Here is a 23806-nt window from a genome sequence, read left to right as displayed (position 1 = left end):
GGGACCACCTTTGGTGGGAAGGTAACAGCACTCCATGCACCTTCAGCATTTAGTCCTGCTGGCCACATGACCACGGAGACTTCTTCGGACAGCCCTGGCTCATTGGCTATGAAACGGAGATGAGCACCGACCCTCAGAGTCAGGAACGACTAGCACATATGCGTGAGGGGAACCTTTACCTTTACCTAATCCCAGGAATATGCACCAAACTATTTATTGGCTCCCGGGAAAGTCAAAGCCTTAAATAAATTGACTTCTGATGACTTCACAAACATGCTGTGAAGTTTTCTTCCCTGCTTGGTGATGTGGTTTGCCATTTCCATTTTGCAACCTATTTATATTTCCCAGGCTATGCTACAGCTGTCAGATTTCCAGACCTGCCAATGTTTAGACTTTTGAGATTATCCAAGCTGGCTTAGTTATTGTCAGCTCCTGTAAATATACATGCTTTGTTTCTTCTACTTTATGTATTGTTTGCAGAGTAACGTCGACAAAATCTTCTGTAATTTTCCAGTTGCGTGCTGCAGAAGATAGAGAAAAAGCACTTGTTGAAAGCAAAAAAAGGACAATCAATATTTTCACCCTAACCCTCCTTAGCAGCTGATCCAAAGCTACTCAGTTTCAAAACCCAGCAAAGGAATTTATAAGCTTCTTTCTGTTGCAAGTCAACCAGTAGCATCTCCTTTCCTTCTTTAAAAAACTTGCTGTTGTAGATTCATATACAGCAGTGGTGGGTTTCAATTTTTTTTAGAACCTCTTCTGTAGGTGTGGCCTGCTTTGTGGGAGTGGCTTGCTGGCCATGTGACCGGGTGGGAGTGGCTTGTCAGCCATGTGCTTGGTGGGTGTGATCAACGTGTAAAATGTGGTGAAACTCACTTAACAATGCTCTTGCTTAGCAACCAAAATGTTGGCTCAGAAACTCTGGTATTTGAAGCACGCAAGTCTTAAAGCTGTCATGTTACAAGACCCTTGCACCCCTAACCCTTTAGAAAAAACCCCAGGGGTGTTCAAACTTGACCCCTTTAAGACTTGTGGACTTCAACTCCCAGAATTCCTCCTTTCGCTCTTCATCTTGATGATGTGTGGACGGGAGGGGGGAGGGAGCTGGAACCGGTTCTAAACGACCCTGTAGATTTGTGGAACCTCTTCTATAGAAGAGGTTAGAACTGGCAGGAACCCACCCACCCGATATACACATAGTCCTTATAACAGTTCATTTAGTGACTCTTTGACATTCCAACGGCACTGAAAAGGTGACTTATGACCAGGGATGGGTTGCTGCTGGTTTTACTATCACTTCACAGCACGAGTGTGCGCTGGTCAATGTAAATTGTTCTTCATGCATGTGCAGAACAATTTACAGTGAACTGCGCATGCACTGTCACTAAAAACCAAAATGGTGGCAGCCCAGCGGCAGGGAGGGAAGCGGTTTGGGGACGTGGCAGGGCTGGGTCGCTGCCGTTTCTGCAACCCAGGCTTGAATTCCACTATCGGTTTGGCTAATCAACTCATCAGTGATAGTACTGGCTAAGAGTAATAAAGCTTGCAGCACAACACATTCGAAGAGGATAGGACAGGGCAGGATAGGATAGGATAGGATAGGACAAGACAGTTCGAAGGGACCTTGGAGGTCTTCTAGTCCAACCCCCTGCTCAGGAAGGAAACTTTATCCCATTTCAGGCACATGGGTGTCCAATCTCTTCTTAAAAACCTAATTAAGTTAATTAATTAAAGTAATTAATTACTTAATTCTACTTTCCTTAATGTTGGCACCTTCTGGATAAGTTGGACTACAAACTCTGTAATTCCAGTTAATCAACTCAACCACTGATAGTACTGGCTAAGAATAATAAAGCTTACAGCACAGCACATTCAGTGGATAGGATAGGATAGGATGGGATGGGATGGGATGGGATGGGATGGGATGGGATGGGATGGGATGGGATGGGACGGGACAGGACAGGACAGAACAGGACATGAATTGACAATTGGAAGAGACCTTGGAGGTCTTCTAGTCCAACCTCCTGCTTGGGCAGGAAACCCTACAGCACTTCAGACAAATTGTTGTCCAATCTCTTCTTAAAAACTTCCAGTGTTGGAGCATCCACAACTTCTAGAAGCAAGTCGTTCCACCGATTCATTGCTCTCAATGTCAGGAAATTTCTCCTTAGTTCCAAGTTGCTTCTCTCCTTGATTTGTTGCCATGATTTACTTAACAAAAGTCTCACTTAGCAACAGAAATGTTGGGCGTGATTGTGGTTGGAAGTCCAGAACTACCGGTATACTCAAGGGAAGGAAAGCTTCCATTCACATCTTCGCCAGTCACTCAGATCGAGTTCTTTTTACACGTGACTCTTTGGAGGCCCTGTTCATCTGTCTCTCATCCCTCTGGTCTCCTTCTACACCATGCCGTCATAAATTGCTCTATCCACAAATGGGATCTTCCACTCACATTGCGGTGCTGCAACTGGGAAGCCAGTCTGCAGCTGTGGCTCCCTTCCAATAAGCTGGCTTCATACTTCTGTAGGCAGTCTATGAAAAAAGAAAATAAGGCAGATTTTCCTGCCAAGCTGAGGGTTTACATTTTTTAAAAACTGGAACCACAGCATTTAGGTGCTGAGGTCACCCGTGTGAAGCTGTAGAGCCTCTTGTTGGGGGCAGGCAGAAATGATTCACAGATGGGACCTTTGGCTAAAGTAAACAGCTTAGTTCATCCCGATCCTTGCTGCCAAATTTGCTCCTTATTTCTGCTCGGAGGACAATTTGTTAAAGTGGAGGGGGGAGGAAATCAAGTTGGAAAATCTGGTCATTTGCTTTTCTGCTGTTTTCTTGAGCTCAGACAACTATGCTGTTCTAGAGGCAGAAAAGGGTAAGAATGGGTATGTCTAGTTTAATGGAAAGAAGGTCTAAGGGTGACATGATAGCAGTCTTCCAATATCTCAGGGACTGCCACAAAGAAGAGGGAAGCTATTCTCCAAAGCACCTGAGGGTAGGACAAGAAGCAATGGATGGAAATTAATCAAGGAGAAAAGCAACTTAGAACTAAGGCGAAATTTCCTAATAGTTAAATCAGTGGAACAACTTGTCTCCAGAGGTTGTAAATGCTCCAGCACTGGAGGTTTTTAAGAAGAGATTGGATATCCCTTTGTCTGTAGTGGTGTAGGGTTTCCTGCTTAAGCAGGGGGTTGGACTAGAAGACCTTCAAGGCCCCTTCCAACTCTCTTATTCTATTCTAATGGTCTTGTTGAATAGACTTAAATACATTAATACCACCAGCTCTGAATTGCTGGTAATCAAGTACACCTAGTTCTTGACTTACAACAGTTTGTTTAGTAACTGTTCAGAGTTATAACAGCACTGAAAGAAGTGACATGATCATTTTTCATGCTTATGACCATTGCAGCATCCCTGTGGTTGCATGATCAAAACTAGGACACTTGACAACAGGCCTGTGTTTATGACCGGGGTTGTGTGAATTTGGAGAAGCCAAATTCACTTAACAGCCGTGTTACTAATTTAACAACTGCAGTGATTCACTTAACAACTGGGGTAAGAAAGGTCATAAAATGGGGCAAAACTCCCTTAACAACTGTCTCTCTTAGCAACAGAAATCTGGGACTCAATTGTGGTGGTAAGTCAAGGACTGCCAATTGAACAAGGAGAGATTCAACCTGGAAATAAGGAGGAATTTTCTGACAGGGAGAACAATCAACCCATGGAACAGAAGTTGCCTTTGGAAGTTGTGGCGCCTTCATCCCTGGATGACCTATAAGGTCCCTTCCAATTCTGTTATTCTATATTCAATGGAACAGAAGTTGCCTTTGGAAGTTGTGGAAGCTTCATTCCTGGAAGCTTTCAAGGAGAGAATGGACTGCCATCCGTCAGAAATGTGTAGGGTCTCTTGCTTGCATGGGGGGTTGGACTAGATGACCTACAAGGTCCCTGCCAACTCTGTTAATCTGCTAGAAAATGTTTATTTCTGTCATCCCAGGAAGTAAAATGGGGATCTCATTGGTCTAGAATGTATTTTTCTGAGCATTTTTCCTAGAGTATTCTCTAGGAAAATTTGAGAAACACAACTTCTGATATTCGATAAAACATCTGATATTTGGGGATTGTGTTTCCTCAAATTTCCAGTTGGGGTGGCCAGTTTGGGGGGAAATGCCCCCATGTTGATTGACTCCATACATTATGCTTAATCAGAGTTTGATTTAAAACACGGTAGTATTTGCACACCATGCTAAGTGAAAACCAATATCTTAGCACATTATGAGAAAGCATTTTTTTCCTCTCTGATGTTCAGAAGCATTCTATTTCTGATCTAAAAGTTTTGGATCTGTAATAGCTACTCGACTACTCATGAGCCAAGAATTAAATATCTAAAGTAGAAGGCTTTGTGAGTTTCACTCATAGATGTAGTTGAATGCCAGCATTACTTATAAGCTTTGACCAAAAAAAAAAAAAAAGATTGACTCACTACTTACAACTTGAAATTGGATAGGAATTGTTTTTTTAGCAAGACACAACTGAACTAATTTAGAGTTTCCCTTAACTCTTATAACCCCTCAATTGCATTTTGCATAGCTTTTAAATCTTTTTTTAAAAAAATCATTTCTAAATTTTTAAGTCGTTTAATATGGAATTAAATGAATTTACAGAATTTATAGAAGTTTTACAATGTTCAGCATACTCTTGAAAAAAAAGCCAGAAGTTAACAGAATAATAGAGTTGGAAGGGACCTTGGAGGTCTTCTAGTCCAACCCCCTTCTCAAGCAGGAAACCCTATACCTGTGATGGTGAACTTATGGCACACATGCCACAGGTGACATGCAGAGCCATTTCTGAGGGCATGTAACACATTGTCCTGTCAGCTCGTGCTGGCAGGCTGATTTTCGATCTTGATTTTCGCCTGTTTTTTGCCTTTGGGAGACTTCAGGGAAGCCTCCAGAGGGAGAAAAACGATCCAACAGGTAACCCGGAAGTCCATTCCCGAACTTCCGGTTTGCATGTTGGGCTATTTTTTGCCCTCCAGAGGCTTCCCTGAAGCCTAGGTAAGGAGAAACCGGCCCAATGGGGCCCACCGGAAGTTCGGGGATGAACTTCCAGATTGCCCATTGGGCCATTGAAGCCTGCAGAGGGCAAAAAACACCCCCATGCGCCTCCCAGAAGTCCAGAGGCTTCAGTGAGGCCTGCGAGCATGCGGGTGGGGGGGTTGTGCACACATGTGCAGAGGGGAGGCATTGCATTATGGGTGTGAGTATGCTTGCACATGACCCCCCACTCCCTCTGGTTTTGGCACATCTTGACAAAAAGGTTGGCCATCACTGCCCTATACTGTTCCAGACAAATGGCTGCCCAATCTCTTCTTAAAAGCCTCCAGCAATGGAGCACCCACAACTTCTGGTTAATTATTCTCTCTGCCAGGAAATTTCTCCTTAGTTCCAGATTGCTTCTCTCCTTTCTTCTCCTTTTCTTATTCACTGACTCTTATCACTGCAGTTGCAACATGACTTTGCTAAAATGCTCCCTATAAATCAAGAATGGTCGACTTGTTGATGATCTGTGAGAATGACCTTGGGAGAATGGAGGAGGAGAGGAGCCAGAAGTTCAGGCAATGGACAGTGTGGGAAAAAACATCCATCTGGTTCAGTTCCAAGCTGGGAGAAAGACACTGGAAACATGGTGGCTGATTGGAAAGATGGTTTATTGATGAAGCAGAACCACATGGATTCTGGGCAGCCGACCACATGGAGTTGAGAGCGGATTGAGAGCGGGGGTTTTGGGGGGGCTTTGCACTTGAGCTTCCTGTTCTTGTGCAAGAACATGTACTCTATTGGCTGTTGTAGGTTATGTTATGTGGGGATCATAACGGATTCTATAGGTTGTCTGAGCTCCCAGGTTTGGTTGAAGTTTGCTAGGGGTCGTACAACTGAGATGAAGCAATGATGGAGATTGTTTTCTGAAACAGTGTTGGGCAATTCCTAAAATGGGTTAATGACTGGTTTGGATCTCGAGTCCTACCATGCTGCCTTTGTTTCACAATATCCTATCTTGAATGGATTTCGGCCTGTAGTATTTGCTTTGCCTATGAATAAAGCTACCTAGATACTTGGCTTCTTTCAATAAGCTCTTAAGTTGGGACATCTGCTGTTAAGAAAAGTGGGGGCTGCTTTCTGTCTCCAAGAGAATGTTTCTCCATTTCTCCTTAAGGGAAATATAATATTCTGCCTTTTCAATATTTCCTAAAATATTTCATTCTTCTAGGAGAGGGGTGAGTGCTAAGTTTCTGCAACAAATAATAGGCAGCTAAGCTAGGGGTCTAGTAAATGTCTCAGAAGGACCCCCCTCCCCAAGTTTCTTGGACTGTAAAGTCGAAAGAAGAGAGAAGTATTTTTTAGATTTCCTAGAGTCTGTTAATGTAACCATTACATTAACAGTGCTTGCATTACTTCCAAGTCTGCCGACTTATAATATTGATGCCATATTTAATCCTTGGGGTGATTTCAAAATCACCCAAGTGGATTTGATGTACCGGTTCTAAATTAAGACCGTCTTCTTTCCTCCCCTAACAAAATAATTGTTGATTTTGACACAGAGTAATCCATTGTGATTTATTCCCGTCTCCCTCGTGTCCGGGAATTGTACGAAAGATTGCCACACCGTATGCCACAGATATTATGGGCAAGCAGGGCAAATATCTTCCTTTCAAATGGTTCCTATTAATCCGTTGAGCTTCCCAAAGTTGTTGACAGTCTTTGACTGAATTCCTTTTCCAGACATACTTGGAGATCTGGCTTCGGTTTTCAGACTGGTGGAAGGGAAAAGTTAATTTCTCTCTTTCCTTCCAATCTTATCTCAAGGACTTAGAGGCCGGTGGAAGGAAAGGATTGCCTAAATTATCCATAATGTGGCACGAAGGATTTCCTTTACCTCTTGAGCGTAATCCTTGAGGGTTTTAGCAGTGAGGCCATAAAAGGTTCTGTTCTAAACTAGCAGATAAGCCAAAGGGATTGTTCCTCAGTTGATTTTTTTTCTCCATCAAAACAGACAGCGTGATTCATTGGTTAATCTTAGAGGAGGAGTAGGGAGGCCTGGTACAGGGAGTCTTCAACTTACATCAGTTCATTTAGTGACCAAACTTCTTGTTCTGACCTAGGCTTCCCCAGCAGCACGAAGCCGAGCCCTCGTCCCGATAAACCCCTTTTATTTAATTTACAGTGAATTCCTCTCCAGCAAAGTCTTTCCTCCCCCACAGTCTTTCAAGATAGTTCACAATTACCGAACTATATCAGGTTTGGAGAGTGGCCAGGCCGATATCTTTCAGATACCACAATACTTTGCAATAATGCAGGAATGAATTAATTGTCTCCTGCAAACACCCCTCCCCTTTTGCTCCTCTTTTATTTCCTCTGGGAGGGGCCATTCACTGCCCACTTCTGGCCTTACTCTCAAGTCGACCCCTGTTCTTTAGCTGTTCCCTTCCGCTTGCAACTCTGCGGATGTGCACACTGGGAACAGGCTCCAGCTGTTCGTCTGCCTCACTGATGTCTGACTCTGAAGGCAGCTGATAACTGTCAGATGGCCCTGGCCCCCTCTCTGACTCCCACACAGAGTCCTCATCGGAGCCTTCCCCAAACTCCAGGACTGCCCCATGTTCCTCCCCAATCTCCTCGCTCTCCGAATCTGCTGCCAGCTCCACTGGCCGCTGGTGGGCCACAACACTTTTATGCCACTGAAAAAAAGTGAATTAGGACTGTTCTTCACACTTACACCTATTGCAACATCTCCATGATCATGGGATCAAAATTTAGACACTTTATAAACATGACTCATATTTATGATGGTTTGCAATGTCCTGGGGTCATGTGATCCCTTTTTGTGACCTTCTGACAAGCAAAGTCAGTGGGGAAGCGAGATTCACTTAACAACCGTGTTTCTAATTAAAGAACTGCATTGATTCACTTAACAATGGGGGCAAGAAAGATCATAACTTGGGGCAAAACTCTAACCTAACAACTCTCTCACTTAGCAACATAAATTTTGGGCTCGATTGTGGTTGTAAGTCAAAGACTGCCTGTATCTCAAAACTGATGGGGGTCCGAGATAACCATTTCTCCCCTTAAAATGCACCCCCAAAACCAGTTTCTGGCTCTTTGGTGTGTGTGGGGGGGGAGGGTGGGTGCGCATGCACTAGGAGAGTTAGTAATATCACAGGTATTATTATGCAATGGATGCAAATTATATTATTTGTGCCATTGATAACATTGTGTACAAGATGCAATCATCCTTCTGCCAGGTACATGTCCCATCCTTTTGTAGCTCTTGACATGTTACTCACAATCAAATTACCTTCACATTGACATAAATCACAAATTCCTGCCATAAGATTATACATTTTTTCCCTTAAGGAGTACTGAAAAGTAGAACTTGACTCACTTAAATTTTTTATTTCATTTATTTATATCCTTCCTTTATGGTTTTAGAAATAACTGTAGTGATGAACATACTTAATGCTACTTCCTCCTCCTATTTTCCAACAACAACCTGTCATCTCATGAAGCATCCCTGGCCTGCTCTCAAGTTGTCATAAGTGGGGGAAATGACACTGATGGAGCAGTATGGCAGCCACAACCAGAAGCACATTCCATACATATCTTTCTCAAGGCTGTCTCGCAGGTTACCTGCAACAGGTGGAGGGGTGTGATCTCTACAGCCTGTGAAAGTGCTCTATTGGAGAATGTGATTTATGACACAACCTGGGCGGAGGGGGGAAACATGGTCAGAATTGGGCCATAAATGATGTGGGGTCAAAACTGGCTTCACTTGGGTGACATGTTGCTCCTAATAGGTAACTGGATTTCTTTTGAAGCTTGGCTTGAGGCACATAATTTAATTAGGGCATCTGTTGGAACCCTGACACAATCCTTTGAAGTGAATTGGGCTGAGAGTCTCTCAGCTGACCTCTGTGCATAAGATGGGACTGGAACTCACCATCCCCTGGTTTCTAATTTAGTGCCTTAACTAGACCAAACTGGCTTTCTTTGGTACAGTTCCAAACGTTTGACTTATTGCAGACAAGGTGGGATTTTGATTAAATGGTAGACAAACTGAGTAGATTATTACTCTTTGCTTTTCCAGCCTCATGACAGAAAGTAAACATGTTGACTAGTTTGCTGACTTCATTTGTACTGTTTAGTGTTTCCTTTATTTCTTTTGCAAACCAGTTGGATATGAATATACTATCCAAATAGCCTGATCTGGCCTGATAATAAACACATGCAGGTCATTCAAGTAGTGATCCATTTCCTTCTTTTGACATACGTTGCAATCTAAGAAAAGGCTACACAGGTTTTCAGATTATTATGCTTGGGACAACCCATCACAGCCAACTTGGCATGGCCAACTCATCATGGCCAACTCTCTGCAGTGCAACTCGCCACGGCTAACCCACCATGGAACAACTCGTTGCGGGGCGAATCAACCATTCAATTTAATTATTTAAAATAAATTTAAAATAATTTTAATTTTTGTCATTCACATTTCTTTTTGTCCCTCCTTTGGCATCCCTTCTTTAATGGTTCTATTCCACTGTTTCTTCAATGTTAGTGTTAACTATTGTCCTGTGGCAAGTTGGCCAAGATGAGTTGGCCATAGCGAGTTGTCCTAGACCTTATTATGTTTGCCTGCTTGGTTGTGAGAACTCATTTGGCCTGGATGCGAGGATGTCCTGGCCTCCAAGCAAACAAACAACTGCTTCTGGTCAATGATAGGTTTTCTCCATTATTTCGGTGGCATTGAAGTGCAGTGCTGCAGACTACTTCTGACTGCCAGCTGCCTGCAATTTGGCAGTTCAAATCTCACCAGGCTCAAGGTTGACTCAGCCTTCCATCCTTCCGAGGTGGATAAAATGAAGACCCAGATTGTAGGGTGTAACATACTGACTCTGTTGTTGTTGTTGTTGTTGTTTGTTGTTTTATTTATTTATAGGCCGCCCTTTTCCCTGAGGGGACTCAGGGCGGCTTACAATCAAAAAGGAAGGGGAGTGTAGGACAATACGAAAAAAGAAATGTGCACAAAGTAAATTAGACAATAAAACTCAACATTCACTCAGCATTCGGGAGGGGCGAAATAAGATTATCCCCAGGCCTGACGGGTTAGCCAGTTCTTGAGGGCTGTGCGGAAGGCCTGGACGGTGGTGAGGGTACGAATCTCCACGGGGAGATTGTTCCATAGTGTCGGAGCCGCAACAGAGAAGGCTCTCCTCCGAGTAGTCGCCAGTCGGCACTGACTGGCGGATGGAATACGGAGGAGGCCAACTCTATGCGATCTGATGGGACGCAGGGAGGTAATTGGCAGAAGGCGGTCTCTCAAATAGCCAGATCCACTACCATGGAGCGCTTTATAGGTGGTGAGTAGGACCTTGAAGTGCACCCGGAGACCAACAGGTAGCCAGTGCAGCTCACGGAGGATCGGTGTTATGTGGGCGAACCGTGGTGCGCCCACGATCACTCGCGCGGCCGCATTCTGGACTAGCTGTAGTCTTCGGATGCTCTTCAAGGGCAGCCCCATGTAGAGCACATTACAGTATTCCAGCCTAGAGATCACAAGGGCTCGAGTGACTGTTGTGAGGGCCTCCCGATTCAGGTAGGGCCGCAACTGGCGCACCAGGCGAACCTGGGCAAATGCCCCCCTGGTCACAGCTGAGAGATGGTGGTCAAAAGTTAGCTGTGAATCCAGGAGGACTCCCAAGTTGCGGGCCCTTTCTGAGGGGTTTAAATTTTGTCCCCCCAGCCTGAGTGATGGTGTGGTGGTCAAATTTTTGGGAGGGAAACACAACAGCCACTCGGTCTTGTCTGGGTTGAGTATCAGCTTGTTTGCTCTCATCCAGTCTTTAACGGCTTCCAGTCCCCGGTTCATCACGTCCACCGCTTCATTGAGTTGGCACGGGGCGGACAGATACAACTGTGTATCGTCCGCATATTGGTGATATTTTATCCCGTGCCTTCGGATGATCTCGCCCAGCGGTTTCATGTAAATGTTGAATAGTAGGGGGGATAGGACCGACCCCTGCGGCACCCCATAAGTTAGGGGCCTCAGGGACGATCTCTGCCCCCCCACTAACACCGACTGCGACCTGTCCGAGAGATAGGAGGAGAACCACTGCAAGACAGTGCCGCCCACCCCTATCTCCCGCAGTCGTCGCAGAAGGATACCATGGTCGATGGTATCGAAAGCCGCTGAGAGGTCCAGGAGAACTAGGATGGAAGCATGGCCTCCATCCCTAGCTCTCCAGAGATCATCAGTCAATGCGACCAAAGCGGTTTCTGTGCTGTAGCCGGGTCTGAAGCCAGACTGGAAGGGGTCAAGATAGTTAGCTTCCTCCAAGGTACGCTGAAGCTGGAGAGCCACCACCTTCTCAACAACCTTCCCTACAAAGGGGAGGTTGGAGACTGGACGATAGTTATTAAGAACAGCTGGATCCAGAGACGGCTTCTTCAGGAGGGGTCTCACCACCGCTGTCTTAAGCGCGGTGGGAAAGTACCCCTCCCGAAGAGAAGCGGTAACAACCGCCTGGATCCAGCCTCGTGTGACCTCACTGCTGTTGGCAACCAGCCAGGAGGGACACGGGTCCAGTATGCAGGTGGAGGCACTCACAGCTCGCATAGCCTTGTCCACATCCCCAGAGGCAACTTCCTGAAACTCAACCCAGAGATGGTTTGCCAAGTTTTCTCCTTGTGTCTCGGCTGGATCTACTGGGGTGGAGTCCAGGTCCGCTCGAAACCGGGCAACTTTGTCCGCCAAGAACTGGACATACTCCTCAGCCTTACCCTGTAAGGAGTCCCCCGTCTCCCTCCTATTTAGGAGGGAGCGGGTTATCCTAAACAGGGCGGCTGGGCGGGACTCGGCGGACGCTACCAAGGAGGCAATGTATGTTCTTTTTGTTGTTCTTAAGGTCCGAATATACTCCTTGGTGCATGCTGTCAAAAGTGCCCGTTTCGACTCGGACCTATCGGACCTCCACGAGTGCTCTAGGCGTCTCCTCCGGCGCTTTACCTCCCGGAGCTCCTCAGTAAACCAAGGAGGCCTCCGGGGGCCGCTGACCCGGAGGGGCCGTAGCGGCGCAATCCGGTCTAGAGACTCCGAAGCTGCCGAGTGCCAGGCAGCGACGAGGGTCTCCGCCGAACTGTGGGCGAGGGTATCAGGAATAACCCCAAGCTCCGTCTGAAACCTAACAGGATCCATCAGTCGCTTGGGGCGGAACCAGCTGGTCGGTTCCTCCTCCCTACGGTGGGGGTTTGGCCTCCGGAAGTCTAGCCTCAGTAGGTAGTGGTCTGACCACGACAGGGGTATGATCTCATTACCCCTCAGACCAAGATCGTAACTCCACTGCTCCGAGAGGAATACGAGGTCAAGCGTGTGACCCGCTAAGTGAGTTGGGCCTCGAATTACTTGAGTCAAGCCCATGGCTGTCATGGAAGCCATGAACTCCTGCGCTCCATCAGAGTGTTCACCGAGCGAAGGCAAGTTAAAGTCCCCCAGAACTATAAGTCTAGGGAACTCAACCGCTAGCTCGGCTACTGACTCGAGGAGCGAGGGGAGGGCTGCTGCAACGTAGTTGGGAGGCAGGTACGTAAGCAGCAAACCCACTTGACCCTTGAGGTCCAACTTCACTAGCAGGGACTCACACCCGACAAGCTCCGGAGCAGGGATCCTACGAGGTACTAAAGACTCCCGGACTACAATAGCCACACCGCCACCCCTTCACTGGGCTCTCGGCTGGTGTAGCACCTGAAATCCGGCTGGGCACATCTCGACGAGGGGGACTCCTCCCTCAGGGCCCAGCCATGTTTCAGTAATACATGCCAGGTCTGCGCCCTCATCAGTTATCAAGTCCCGGATGAGGGGGGCCTTATGAACAACAGACCTGGCATTTAGCGACAGCAGCCTGAGACCAGGGTCCTGAACACCCGCGCCATCTGACCTTGGAGTGGGACTCCTAGGGCCGGAAGGAGGGATCTCTATGACACAGCGAGCCCTCCTTCCCCGATGATGGCCTGCCCTAAAGTCCCCGCCATATCTGCCTCTCCCTGTCATGACCGCAATGCTCCGACCCTCACCCGTGGTTGTGGTCCCCCCAACCACCCCGATGACCCCCGCATACCCCGGCAGGTCCTCCGAATCAGTCATACCCAAACTCTCACTCAAACAATCCTCACGAAATAATTAAAACACAAAGTAAACTGCTTAGAGAGGGTAAAGCACTGTAAAGCTGTATATAAGTCTGAGTGCTATAACTATTTCCTTAGTGGTGGAATCTTAACAATTGTGGTATTCTTCCTTCTCTTCCAGGACATCAGCAAGCAGAAGAAAGCATAGATACTGGGCTTATTCTGTGAATTGCAAAGGCACTGAATCACATCTCTTTAACTGCAAAATGGGCGATAGGCTCATGACCTTTGGTGGGAACGTTACCTGCGAGAATGGGATCCCTGCAGTGGTAAGCTGTAGCCCTGGACTAGCGTTTGCCCCAGGCAGCCACAGTGGCTTCGGCAAAGCTTTCCGTTCTCAGGTAAGTGGAAGAAATTCTCCTTGGTCTGATAGAGAACTTGAATTTGCTATGGAGCGTATTGCTAGCTGTGAACCATTCAAACAAACTTTAGGATCATTTCCAAGGTTGAGCATCTTGATCTGAATCTGAATCTGAATCTGAATATTAAGGAAAGTATAGCCTTGATTCCCTTTCACCATTTCATTGCATCAGCCTGGATCCAATGCTTGACAATGTGTGAAGTATTCCTTATTTATCACATTCATTTCCCATCTTTTCTCCAAGAAGAGCAGCTACGTTCATGGTTCCTCCTAGTTTATCTTCTTAAAGACGTGTGAAATGAAGTTGACTGGAAGATATAAAATCACACCCAATGAGCTTCATGACTTAGTAGGAAATTGAACATATTTTTTTTGTTGGAATACACGTTAGGCTGTATTTTGTTTTACAACAACTGCAGAATTATGTTAGCCAATAGATGGCAGTGTTTAGTGTGCATCTATGGTTATAATCTATGGGTTCTTTATGTTCTGAGGAGAGTTTCCTGTTACAGTAATATAATTGAGCAGTAAAGCACATGGTGACTGTACTGTTTTCTCTGTAATGCTTTATATAAAACAGAATTTCTAATATGTTTGATTTTAGCAAAACACTAATTGATCTTAGCTAGATGGTTTAACCCACTTTTTGCTCAACATAAGTACCCACTGGTTTCAAGGACTTCCCAAAATTTTCAGCAGTGGTCATGTTCATCAGGAATTTTAATTAGGAAAAACTTTTGGGATCATTACATTAACACAATAATTTCTTGGAAGCAACTCATACACTTGAGCGATCCTGGTTGTGATATCATCTTGTATTGCTCTGTCTCAACAGATTGAGCAGAGAGAGGCCTTCACCCTACTTCAATCCTTGATCACAAGAATAACCTGGAAAGCAATCTGCTAAGGACAAATAAAGTACTAATTGTGTTAATGGCTTGCCATAGTGCCTTCCTTCAATGCAAATATTAGCAGGAAAGCAAATTTTAAAATTTAAATATTTGGTAAACATTTACCAATGTGAAACGGTTCGTATCCCTTGAGATTTCACATGTCCCACGTGAGACGCAGTGGTTAAATGCAGCACTGCAGGCTACTTCAGCTGACTGCAGTTCTGCAGTTCAGCTGTTCAAATCTCACCGGCTCAGAGTTGACTCAGCCTTCCATCCTTCTGAGGTGGGTAAAATGAGGACCCGGATTGTTGTTGGGGGCAATATGCTGACTCTGTAAACCGCTTAGAGAGGGCTGAAAGCCCTATGAAGCGGTATATAAGTCTAACTGCTATTGCTATTGCTATCTCAAAAGATTTCAGACTAGGACACAAAAGTCTTCTGTAGTTTGCTGATCTTATTCAATCTTGGCCACCTAAATTTTGAAAAATGATAGCACTCAGTCTACAGAGTGGTCTGATGAATCTGGTTAGTCTAGAGTTAATTCTCGTTTGCTAACTTTGAGAATTGTAGGTTAGCTAGAGGTCTATGTGGCCTTATTATTGAAATCACAAACCTTTGCATTTTAAATATTCTTAGGAAAAGATGTCAAATAAGTTGGACACTGCATAGTGTCATTATGGTAAGTTTACTCAGCTACTCCTTAGCTCCAAAAGTGAGCAAAAATCTGCTCATTCAGGGACCAAATTCTATTGGGATAAAATATCCTAGCTAATCATGAATTCTTTGTCCATATATGGTCATTATTTACAGAACTGTGAACATAACTGGCTAGAATCCATTGGTAGGATAAGGCACCCATTAAGTTTGTACAAGATAGTATTCTTCACAATACTTTGTGATGTATACCAATAGTAGAAACCCTATTTCTTAACTTGCCTTTTTTGTGTATGAATTCCAACACCTTTAATGCTGGATCAGTAAATTCCATCTCATAAAATGCAAACAATGTTCATTTAATGATAAGTTTGCCTTTTCTCCTAAATAAGCTCCTCCTCCTCATTCTTATTCTCCTCCTCCTTCTCTTTCCCCTTCTTCTCCTTATCCTCCTCCTCCTCTTCTTCTTCTCCTCTTCTTCCTCCTCCTACTCTTCTCCTTCTCCTCTTTCCTCTTCTTCTCCTTCTCCTCCTCCTCCTCTTCTTCCACCAAGGAAGATACAAATTGTTATTATTGTTGTTGTAATGTGTCTTTAATGTTGTGTCTCTATTTTTCTGAGTCTGCCCCATGTTCTTTCACCTTCTCCTCTTTTTTTTTGCTAATGTGCAGTATGGAATTCCTAAATAAGATGACCACATTAAAAAAAACATTGTGAAAATGTTTTGCGACTTTAAAGAGGAGACATTTAAGAGCCAGTCATAAACAGCTTTTCTCCCAATTCCAAATAATTCATAATGCCCAAAACATTCTCTCCCCTGCAGATTCTAATTTTCCAAAGTTCAGCATTCCAAGGCGTATATTTATATTTCCTCCTCTTCCTCAAGGAACACTAGCAATATTTTCAAGGCACCACCATCCCTCTTAAAAATGTTGCATTTATTTTTCAAACACAGTTGCTCAGTGGCTCATATTTACCTGGAAAAGGCTAAGAATTATATTCTGTGCAGAGCCTTGTTTATAATTTCTCCCTGCTTTAACTCAGGATGTTTGGGAGTTCCAGAACTGCACAAGCTTAATTTATTGCTGGAAGGGCTGAAGCTCTTGGCAAAACATTGCCTAATTCTCATTCCAAATTCTTTTGTTCAAGCCAACTGACTTTTGCTTTGTGTTCTTCCAAACGGACAACTTTCCTATTATGTAAATGAAAATGTTGACAGTTGTGCCTTAGAATTCCTGAACTTTATGTAAGGATGGTTTTGTAGCTTATTAGCCCGCCGTGACAGCAAAACAAAAACGAGAAAGACTTATTTATTTTTAATGTAGATGGATAGTTGATGCTGCCAACTATTTCTGAGTTAGCACCGTTTTTGGATGCCGTGGATCTGCACTCATAATTTAAAAGCTGAAAATTGCCACATACGACTCCTTGAGTTGGTAACAACAATAGAAACCACAACATAGACTTCATGGTACCATTTCGGTTGGCTGGATCTGGGATTGGGAACCAACTGAAAGACTCCCGATTGAGATACTGTGGTAGATCCTGATTCTTATTATATAATAACTCTGTTATGTAATACAATTATTTACCCAGAGACCTTTAATTCTTCCTATTAATAAGATTATTAATATTATTAATTATTAAAATATTGTTAATAAGTTTAAGATTATTATTAAGATCTTGAGATTCCAAGTGTGATGTTGGTGGCTCTAATGAGGTATTTGGGTTTGTTCATAGATTGTAGGGTACACTTACGACCACAATTGAGCCCCACATTTTTGTTGCTAAGTGAAACATTTGTTATGTGAATATTGCCCCATTTTACGACCTTTTGTGTCACAGTTGTTAATCACTGCAATTGTTAAGTTAGTAACACTGTTGTTAAGCAAATCTGGCTTCCCTATTGACTTTGCATCTCAGAAGGTCGCAAAAAGTGTTCATATGATAGCGCTTAGACTTATATACCGCTTCATGGTGCTTTACAGTCCTCTCTAAGCAGTTTACCAAGCCTCTTGTCCCCAACAATCTGGGTCCTCATTTTACCCACCTTGGAAGGATGGGAGGCTGAGTCAACCTTGAGCCTGGTGAGATTTGAACTGCCAAATTGCAGGCAGCCGGCAGTCAGCAGTCAGCAGAAGTAGCCTGCAGTGCTGTATTCTAACCACTGGGCTACCATGGCTCTTATGGTTGTAAGTCGAGTTCTATCTTTATGCTCTCTGTGATTCGTGCCAGAAGGTACATTTATGTGGATGAGTTAACTTTAAAATAGCCAACCAGATAAACAGAAATTGCCTCTGACTGTTACATCCCTGAGTAATAGAAGATTTCCCCATTCCTTTTTAGCACCTTCTAGTGAGGCTAAAGGGCGGAGCCCAGGTTGGAGAAGGCCGGCTCGAAGTGTTGATGAACGGAGAATGGGGAACCATTTGTGATGACGGGTGGGACCTATCTTCAGCCAGTGTGGCCTGCCGAGAATTGGGCTTTGGAACGGCCAAGGAGGCTATCTTGGGTGCAAGACTTGGACAAGGTAAGCATGTTTAAAATTAGGGAATTATTAGAAAGGATGAAGGAGTAATGAAGATGAAGAGGCTAAGAGCTGAGCCCATGCTTTATATGCAGAAAATCCCATAATATTATCATTAATATCTTCAGGTTTAGGAAAGGGTTGTTTGATAGGTAAAACAATCCATCTAACTCAGGCAGGGATGAGTTCTGGCTGGCTTTACTGCCGGTTCGCTCGTGGGTGCGCTTTGCACACATGCACAGTTCAATTAAAATTGTTCTGCACATGCGCAGAACTCAAAAACAAGATGGCAATGGTGACAACGGCAACCGAGGAACCAGTTCAGGGGTGTGGCAGGCCTGAGTCACTGCAGGTTCCACTGACTCAGGCTGCCATATCACTACCGGTTCAGTTGAACCAGGCCGAAGTGGTAGGAGCCCGCCACTGAACTCAGGGATGTCAGATTCAAGGCCCATAGGCCAGGTCCAGCCCACGGGGTGCTTAGATCTGGCCCGTGGGGCCGCCTGGGACCAGCTGCGAAGGACCAGCTGCCGGTACCTCTGCCAGCAAAAATGGAGCTTGGGAGAGCTGCACGTAGCTCTCTCAAGATCTGTTTTCAGCTGCAATGGCTTCCTGCAGCCCTCTGCCAGCAAAAATGGAGCCGTGGGAGGCCGTTGCGGCTGAAAACAGAGCCTCAACGAGTGATGTCAAGGTGGCCACGCCCATCCTGGCCACACCTCCCCTAATCTCCCAAAGTCAAACACAACTGTGATGCAGCTCTCAATGAAATCAAGTTTGACACTCCTGCTCTAACTCTTGGGAAAGCTGATATAACTTAGAATGGTGTAATAATCCATCAATTCCAGTATCTAAGATTTAAGCTTTTTAAAAAAATACATTTATTTTGTTTTATTAACAAAACTAAAATACAAAATAGAAAAAAGTAACACATCCAGCACTAATAACAAAAGAAAAAAGATTGGTGTACAAAAAAAAGGGGGGGGGTGATACAAGTATCAAATAAATTTAACATTAAACGTATAGAATTCACCCCGGCTGAATACTGGGGAAAAAAGAATTCTTTTTTCATGGCACAAAAGAGTCAAGGAGTCTAAAATAAACAGTAAAGTGACTCTCAAACGGTGTGGTTTGGGGAAAGAAGAGGAAAATAACTTATGTATGAGACACACATTGCAGCTCTCTGGAATCTTAAAAATGTGAGCTTACAGCCAAATGGCACAGAGAGGGCCCTAATATATATTTAATTGTGGCTACCGCTATGGAAGTGTTCGCATCACATGAAAAAAAACCTCACTGCAACGTGATGGGGCTGGAGCAGGTTGGCACATTAGACAAGTAGAAGCTAGGCATTTTGAAAGACTGCTTCAGTTTTGGTTGTGTTGTCTTTACTGAAAATTGGAGATTGCTAGGAAAAAACAGCTAGCATTGCTCTGAAGTATATTAATGAAGCAGAAGTTACCACCTCTAGAAAAATATGTTTGCATTTTTTTCCTTGTCTGCTTTAGAAAAAAAATATTGTTTGGGGAAATGTAGGTGACTGCTTAATGAGAACAGCAACAAAATTAACTTTTTCCATTTAAACTTTGTTCTTGAGACTTGGAGAAACTTTGGAAAGTTTCATTTAGATATCAGTCTGTTCAAGCACATAGAATAGCATGAACAGACAAGATACAAAGGGGGAGAAAACATAGTTAGGATAGATTAGCGAAGGTAAGGGAATAAGAAATGATACTAAACTATAGTTGGGTTTGCGTAAATACCATCCCAAGAAAACATAAACTGAGATTTGAAAGAGACACCTATAACAACAGAAAAAGAAAGGGAGAGAGGAGGAGAGAATGAGAAGAAGATGGGGGAAAGAAGAAAGACGGAAGGAGAGGAGGGTGGAACAATTAGCACATATGTGCGATGGGAAGCTTTAGGCTGTCCAGTTTCATCCCAACTTTGGACAATGTTCAACATGAAACAACTTAAAAGAATATAATACAAAACAATGCAAAACAAATGCATGGAGAAACAATACCAGCTCTATGTCTATGGAGATTCTCCATCATCCAGGTCATGGTTGTCCCATAGTTGCTTTTTCAAGGGGCAACAATGGATCTCTGATGGGATGTCAGTCTAGTAGAGCTGGTGTTACCAAAGGTGCTTTTCCAAGAGGCAACTGGACTTTCTGGTTTTTCTTTGAAGACGTTTGGCTTCTTACCCAAGAAGCTTCTTCAGCCTTTGCTTTTCATCCAAAAGCTGAAGAAGCTTCTTGGATGAGAAGCAAAATGTCTTCAAAGAAGAACCAGAAAGTCCAGTTGCCTCTTGGAAAAGCACCTTTGGTAACACCAGCTCTACTAGACTGACATCCCATCAGAGATCCATTGTTTACTTAAACCCTAGATTTGGGAACAGAGCTAGAGTTTAAGAGCTTGTTTCACTGGGGTGCATTACAAAAGGCAACCATAAGCCATTCTACCGGTCGTGAAATTTTATTCTATTTTTGTAGTGCCATAAATGTCCATTTAAGTTCAAAGATTCCTTGGAAATCCTTTTATAAACCTCGGCTTTCTTGCAAAAGTAAAAAAAATAATGTTAGAAATCTTCCAATAATCCATGTTTATTTGCAATCTTTCGGCAGTCCTATGAAGGATTATCCTTATCCCAATTGAAATGTCAGGCTTGTGGGCAAAAAGAGTCAAAAATGCCAGTTGCATATACTGTATTTGCTTCCAATTCTCCAAAAGAAATTTAAGAAATGGTGGAGAAATGTAAAATTGGCCTCTGTTCTGCTTCTAACAATTGAAAGAAAGAAAAGAAAAATATTGGAAACAGTATCTCAAAGAATAAAAACAAAATTAACTGTAGAAAAGCTTTATTAAAGCCCTGGATATTTTTAACTCGGAAGTTTCCTGGGCCTCTATCTGGAGGGGATCTGGACAATTTAGATGTCCAGTCTATGAATTGTCCAAAAGGTGCTTTTTTTTTCCAAAAGCAACTGGATTTTCTTGGTTTTTTGAAAACTTTTAGCTTCTCATCCAAGCTTCTTTGGTTGAATTGAGAATCTCTCTAGACGGTTTATGAATTCTTAATACACTTTCTTCATCTGATTTTCTCCAGATGCAGTGATACTCTTAGGACAGATCTCTAGGGGGAAAGGTTTTATTAAGCAGAATGAAAAAGCAGGAGGGAACAAAACAACACAACAACAACATTGGCTTTAATGACGTAATATGTTTTACTCTCTGAAAGGGGGGGGGATTGTAAGATCTGCACATTTCCTAATTGAAGAACTATGCAGATATAGAATGGAATGGAATGGAATGGAATGGAATGGAATGGAATAGAATAGAATAGAATAGAATAGAATAGAATAGAATAGAATAGAATAGAATAGAATAGAATAGAATAGAATAAAATAGAATAGAATAGAATAACAGGGTTGGAAGGGACTGGAGGTCTCCTAGTCCAACTCCTGCTTAGGCAGGAAACCCTACACCACTTCAACAAATGATTGTCTAATTTCTTCTTAAAATCTTCTAATGTTGGAGCATTCACAACTTCTGGAGGCAAGGAGTTCCACTGATTCATTGTTCTAACTGTCAGGAAATTTCTCCTTAATTCTAAGTTGCTTCTCTCCTTGATTAGTTTCCATCTGTTGCTTCTTGTTCTCAGGTGCTTTGGAGTCAATAGTTTGACTCCCTTTTCTTTGTGGCAACGCCTGAGGTATTGGAAGACTGCTATCCTGTCTCCCCTGGTTGTCTTCACTAGACTAGCCATGCCGAGTACCTGCAACTGTTCATCATATGTTTTAGCCTCCTGTCCCCTAATCATCTTTGTTGTTCTTCTCTGCACTCTTTCTAGAGTCTCAGCATCTTTTTTTACATAGTGGCAACCAAAACTGGATGCAGTATTCCAAGTGTGGCCTTACCAAGGCCTTATAAAGTGGTATTAACACTTCACATGATCTTGATTCTATCCTTCTGCTTATGCAGCCTAGAACTGTGTTGGCTTTTTTGGCAGCTACTGCACACGGCTGGCTCATATGTTGATATGATATGCTGACTTTAACTGCTATAGTCACCAAAGTGGGATAGTTTCCATCAGAACATGTAAATTATATATGTACTTCCCTCTTCTGACTTATTGTGGAGAAATGAGCTTATGAATGTTCCCTTTCTTTTTAAAGGCATTGGTCCTATCCATCTCAATGAACTGGACTGCACAGGGTTTGAAAAGTCTATTACGGACTGTAAATTCAACAAGGACATCAGAAGCTGCACCCATGAAGAAGATGCTAGTGTGAGATGCAACATCCCAGCGATGGGCTTCCAAAACCAGGTGAGATCATTGACACCTTTCATAGTGGGAGTAATGGGAGAATTCTTCTCCTTCTTCCTCCTCCTCCTCCCTTCTTCCTTCTTTTTCCTCCCCCTCTCCTTCACCTCTAAAATGCACTGTGCACTTCATCATAAGAGCTGGAACATGTAAATATCATTCTTACTTTTATCCCCTTCAGATCAAGACACCACCAACAAACATACAATCTGTACTACTTTTGAGATTTTTGATTTAGCTTGGGCCAGCCACAATCTCTAAGACCAGCCTACCCCACAGTGTTGTTAGTGCAAAAACATAATGAGGAGAGTTGACCCTAAGGTGCTTTTTCCTAAAGGCAACTGGATTTTCTTGATTTTTTTTCTTTGAAAACATTTTGCTTCTCATCCAAGAAGCTCTTCAATTCTGGAGAACTTCTTCAGTTCAGTTCTGAACTGAAGAAGCTTCTTGGAGGAGGAGAAGTTTCTGTTTTCAAAGAAAAAAAATAAGAAAATCCGGTGGCCTATTAGAAAAATCTTCTTTGCGACAGCCATAACTTAGATCAGGGGTGTCACCTTGATTTCATTGAGGGCTGAATCAGGGTTGTGTTTGATCTTGGGGGGGGGGCAAGGGTGTATGGCTGAGGTGGGCATGGCCGGCTCAATGTTACTCATGTTGGGGGCACCCAAGTGCTCTGCCAGTGAAAATGGGCTCCCGCGCTCCATTTTTGGCTGCGACAGCCTCCTGCAACCCTCTGACAGCAAAAACAGAGCTCTGTAGGGCCGCATAGATTCTTCGTAGACCAGGCGTGTCAAACTCAAGGCCAGATGTGATCAGATCCACCCAGGGCTGTACTGGAAAATGTAAGGAGCCAGCCCATATTACTTCGGCCCAGTCCACCTGCATTGCTTCGGCCTGGTCTACCCAGTACAAAGAGGAAATATTGAGCCAGCTTAGTTTTGGCCCAGTCTACCCAACTGGCCACACCCACTCAGTTGGCCACTCCCAATGAGTGGCGTCAAACTGGCCACGCCTATCCAGTCGGCCATGTCCATCTGGCCCAGTGGTGGGTTGCTCTTACCGTCGCTACCAGTAAGCTGCTCATGGTCTGTTTGTGCACGCGCCTGATGTGCACTGTGCATGCACACTCCACCGCCCTTGCGACACCCAGCTGCTCATCGGGGGTCATGCAGGTGCCGCACACTGTGCGTGCATGCACAATTGGCCCGGTTGCTTCAAAAACAGGTATGGAACGTGGGTGGGTGGGCCAAATGAGCCAACATACTGGTACAGTGGCCACTGCTCCCGACTACTACCAGTACAACCGTACCAGGCCGTACTGGCTGGAACCCACCACTGATCTGCCCCCCAAGAGCAACCACAGCCCTGATGCGGCCCTCAATGGAATTGAGTTTGACATCTCTGCCGTAGACAACGAGGGGAGTTAATTGCTATAGTAGCAGTGATAGTAGAAGTAGCGGTGGTCTTCACGTAAGGCTGGCCTTACCATTAAACAGAGCAACAGAGCTAAGGTCTTTTGATGTGGCTTGTTTTTATGTCTTGGTAGCATGATCACTGCTTGTGACATCAGCTCCTAACCCCTGGGGTCAAATTCAACTTTGAGCACATTGTAATATTTGTAAACCCATGTGCAAACAGAGCTAAAACCGTATAAAGTGCAACACACAAACAGTTGTTAGAGGACCAAAAACACAAGCAAGCTCCTCAAATAGCTGCTGTGACCTGAAAAGGCTCACATGAATCAGACTTTTTGGATACTTCTTAAAATGTTTACTGAATTTGGTTTTGAAACAGGAGGCCCTTTTCCTCAACCCTCCATAT

General features: G+C 44.0%; 1 protein-coding gene across 2 annotated transcripts in view; it reads left to right on the top strand.

Annotated features, from left to right (window-relative positions):
• LOXL2 (lysyl oxidase like 2) overlaps positions 1–23806 on the top strand; it is a 99852-nt gene that overhangs the window by 49262 nt on the left and 26784 nt on the right. For both annotated transcript variants that reach the window (XR_015695558.1, XM_087706179.1), the window contains exons 5-7: positions 13351–13570; positions 17482–17665; positions 21837–21988. Coding sequence is in view for 1 of the 2 variants with exons in the window: in XM_087706179.1 (XP_087562305.1) it covers positions 13351–13570; positions 17482–17665; positions 21837–21988 (556 nt within the window). In the remaining variant the exon portion in view is untranslated. The remainder of the gene's footprint in view (positions 1–13350; positions 13571–17481; positions 17666–21836; positions 21989–23806) is intronic.

Source organism: Thamnophis sirtalis, unplaced genomic scaffold (genome assembly GCF_051295495.1).
Source record: "Thamnophis sirtalis isolate CommonGarterSnake01/CBP01778 unplaced genomic scaffold, rThaSir2_p1.2 scaffold_2, whole genome shotgun sequence".
Lineage (NCBI taxonomy): Eukaryota > Metazoa > Chordata > Lepidosauria > Squamata > Natricidae > Thamnophis > Thamnophis sirtalis.
This window is presented reverse-complemented; position numbering and strand designations above follow the sequence as displayed.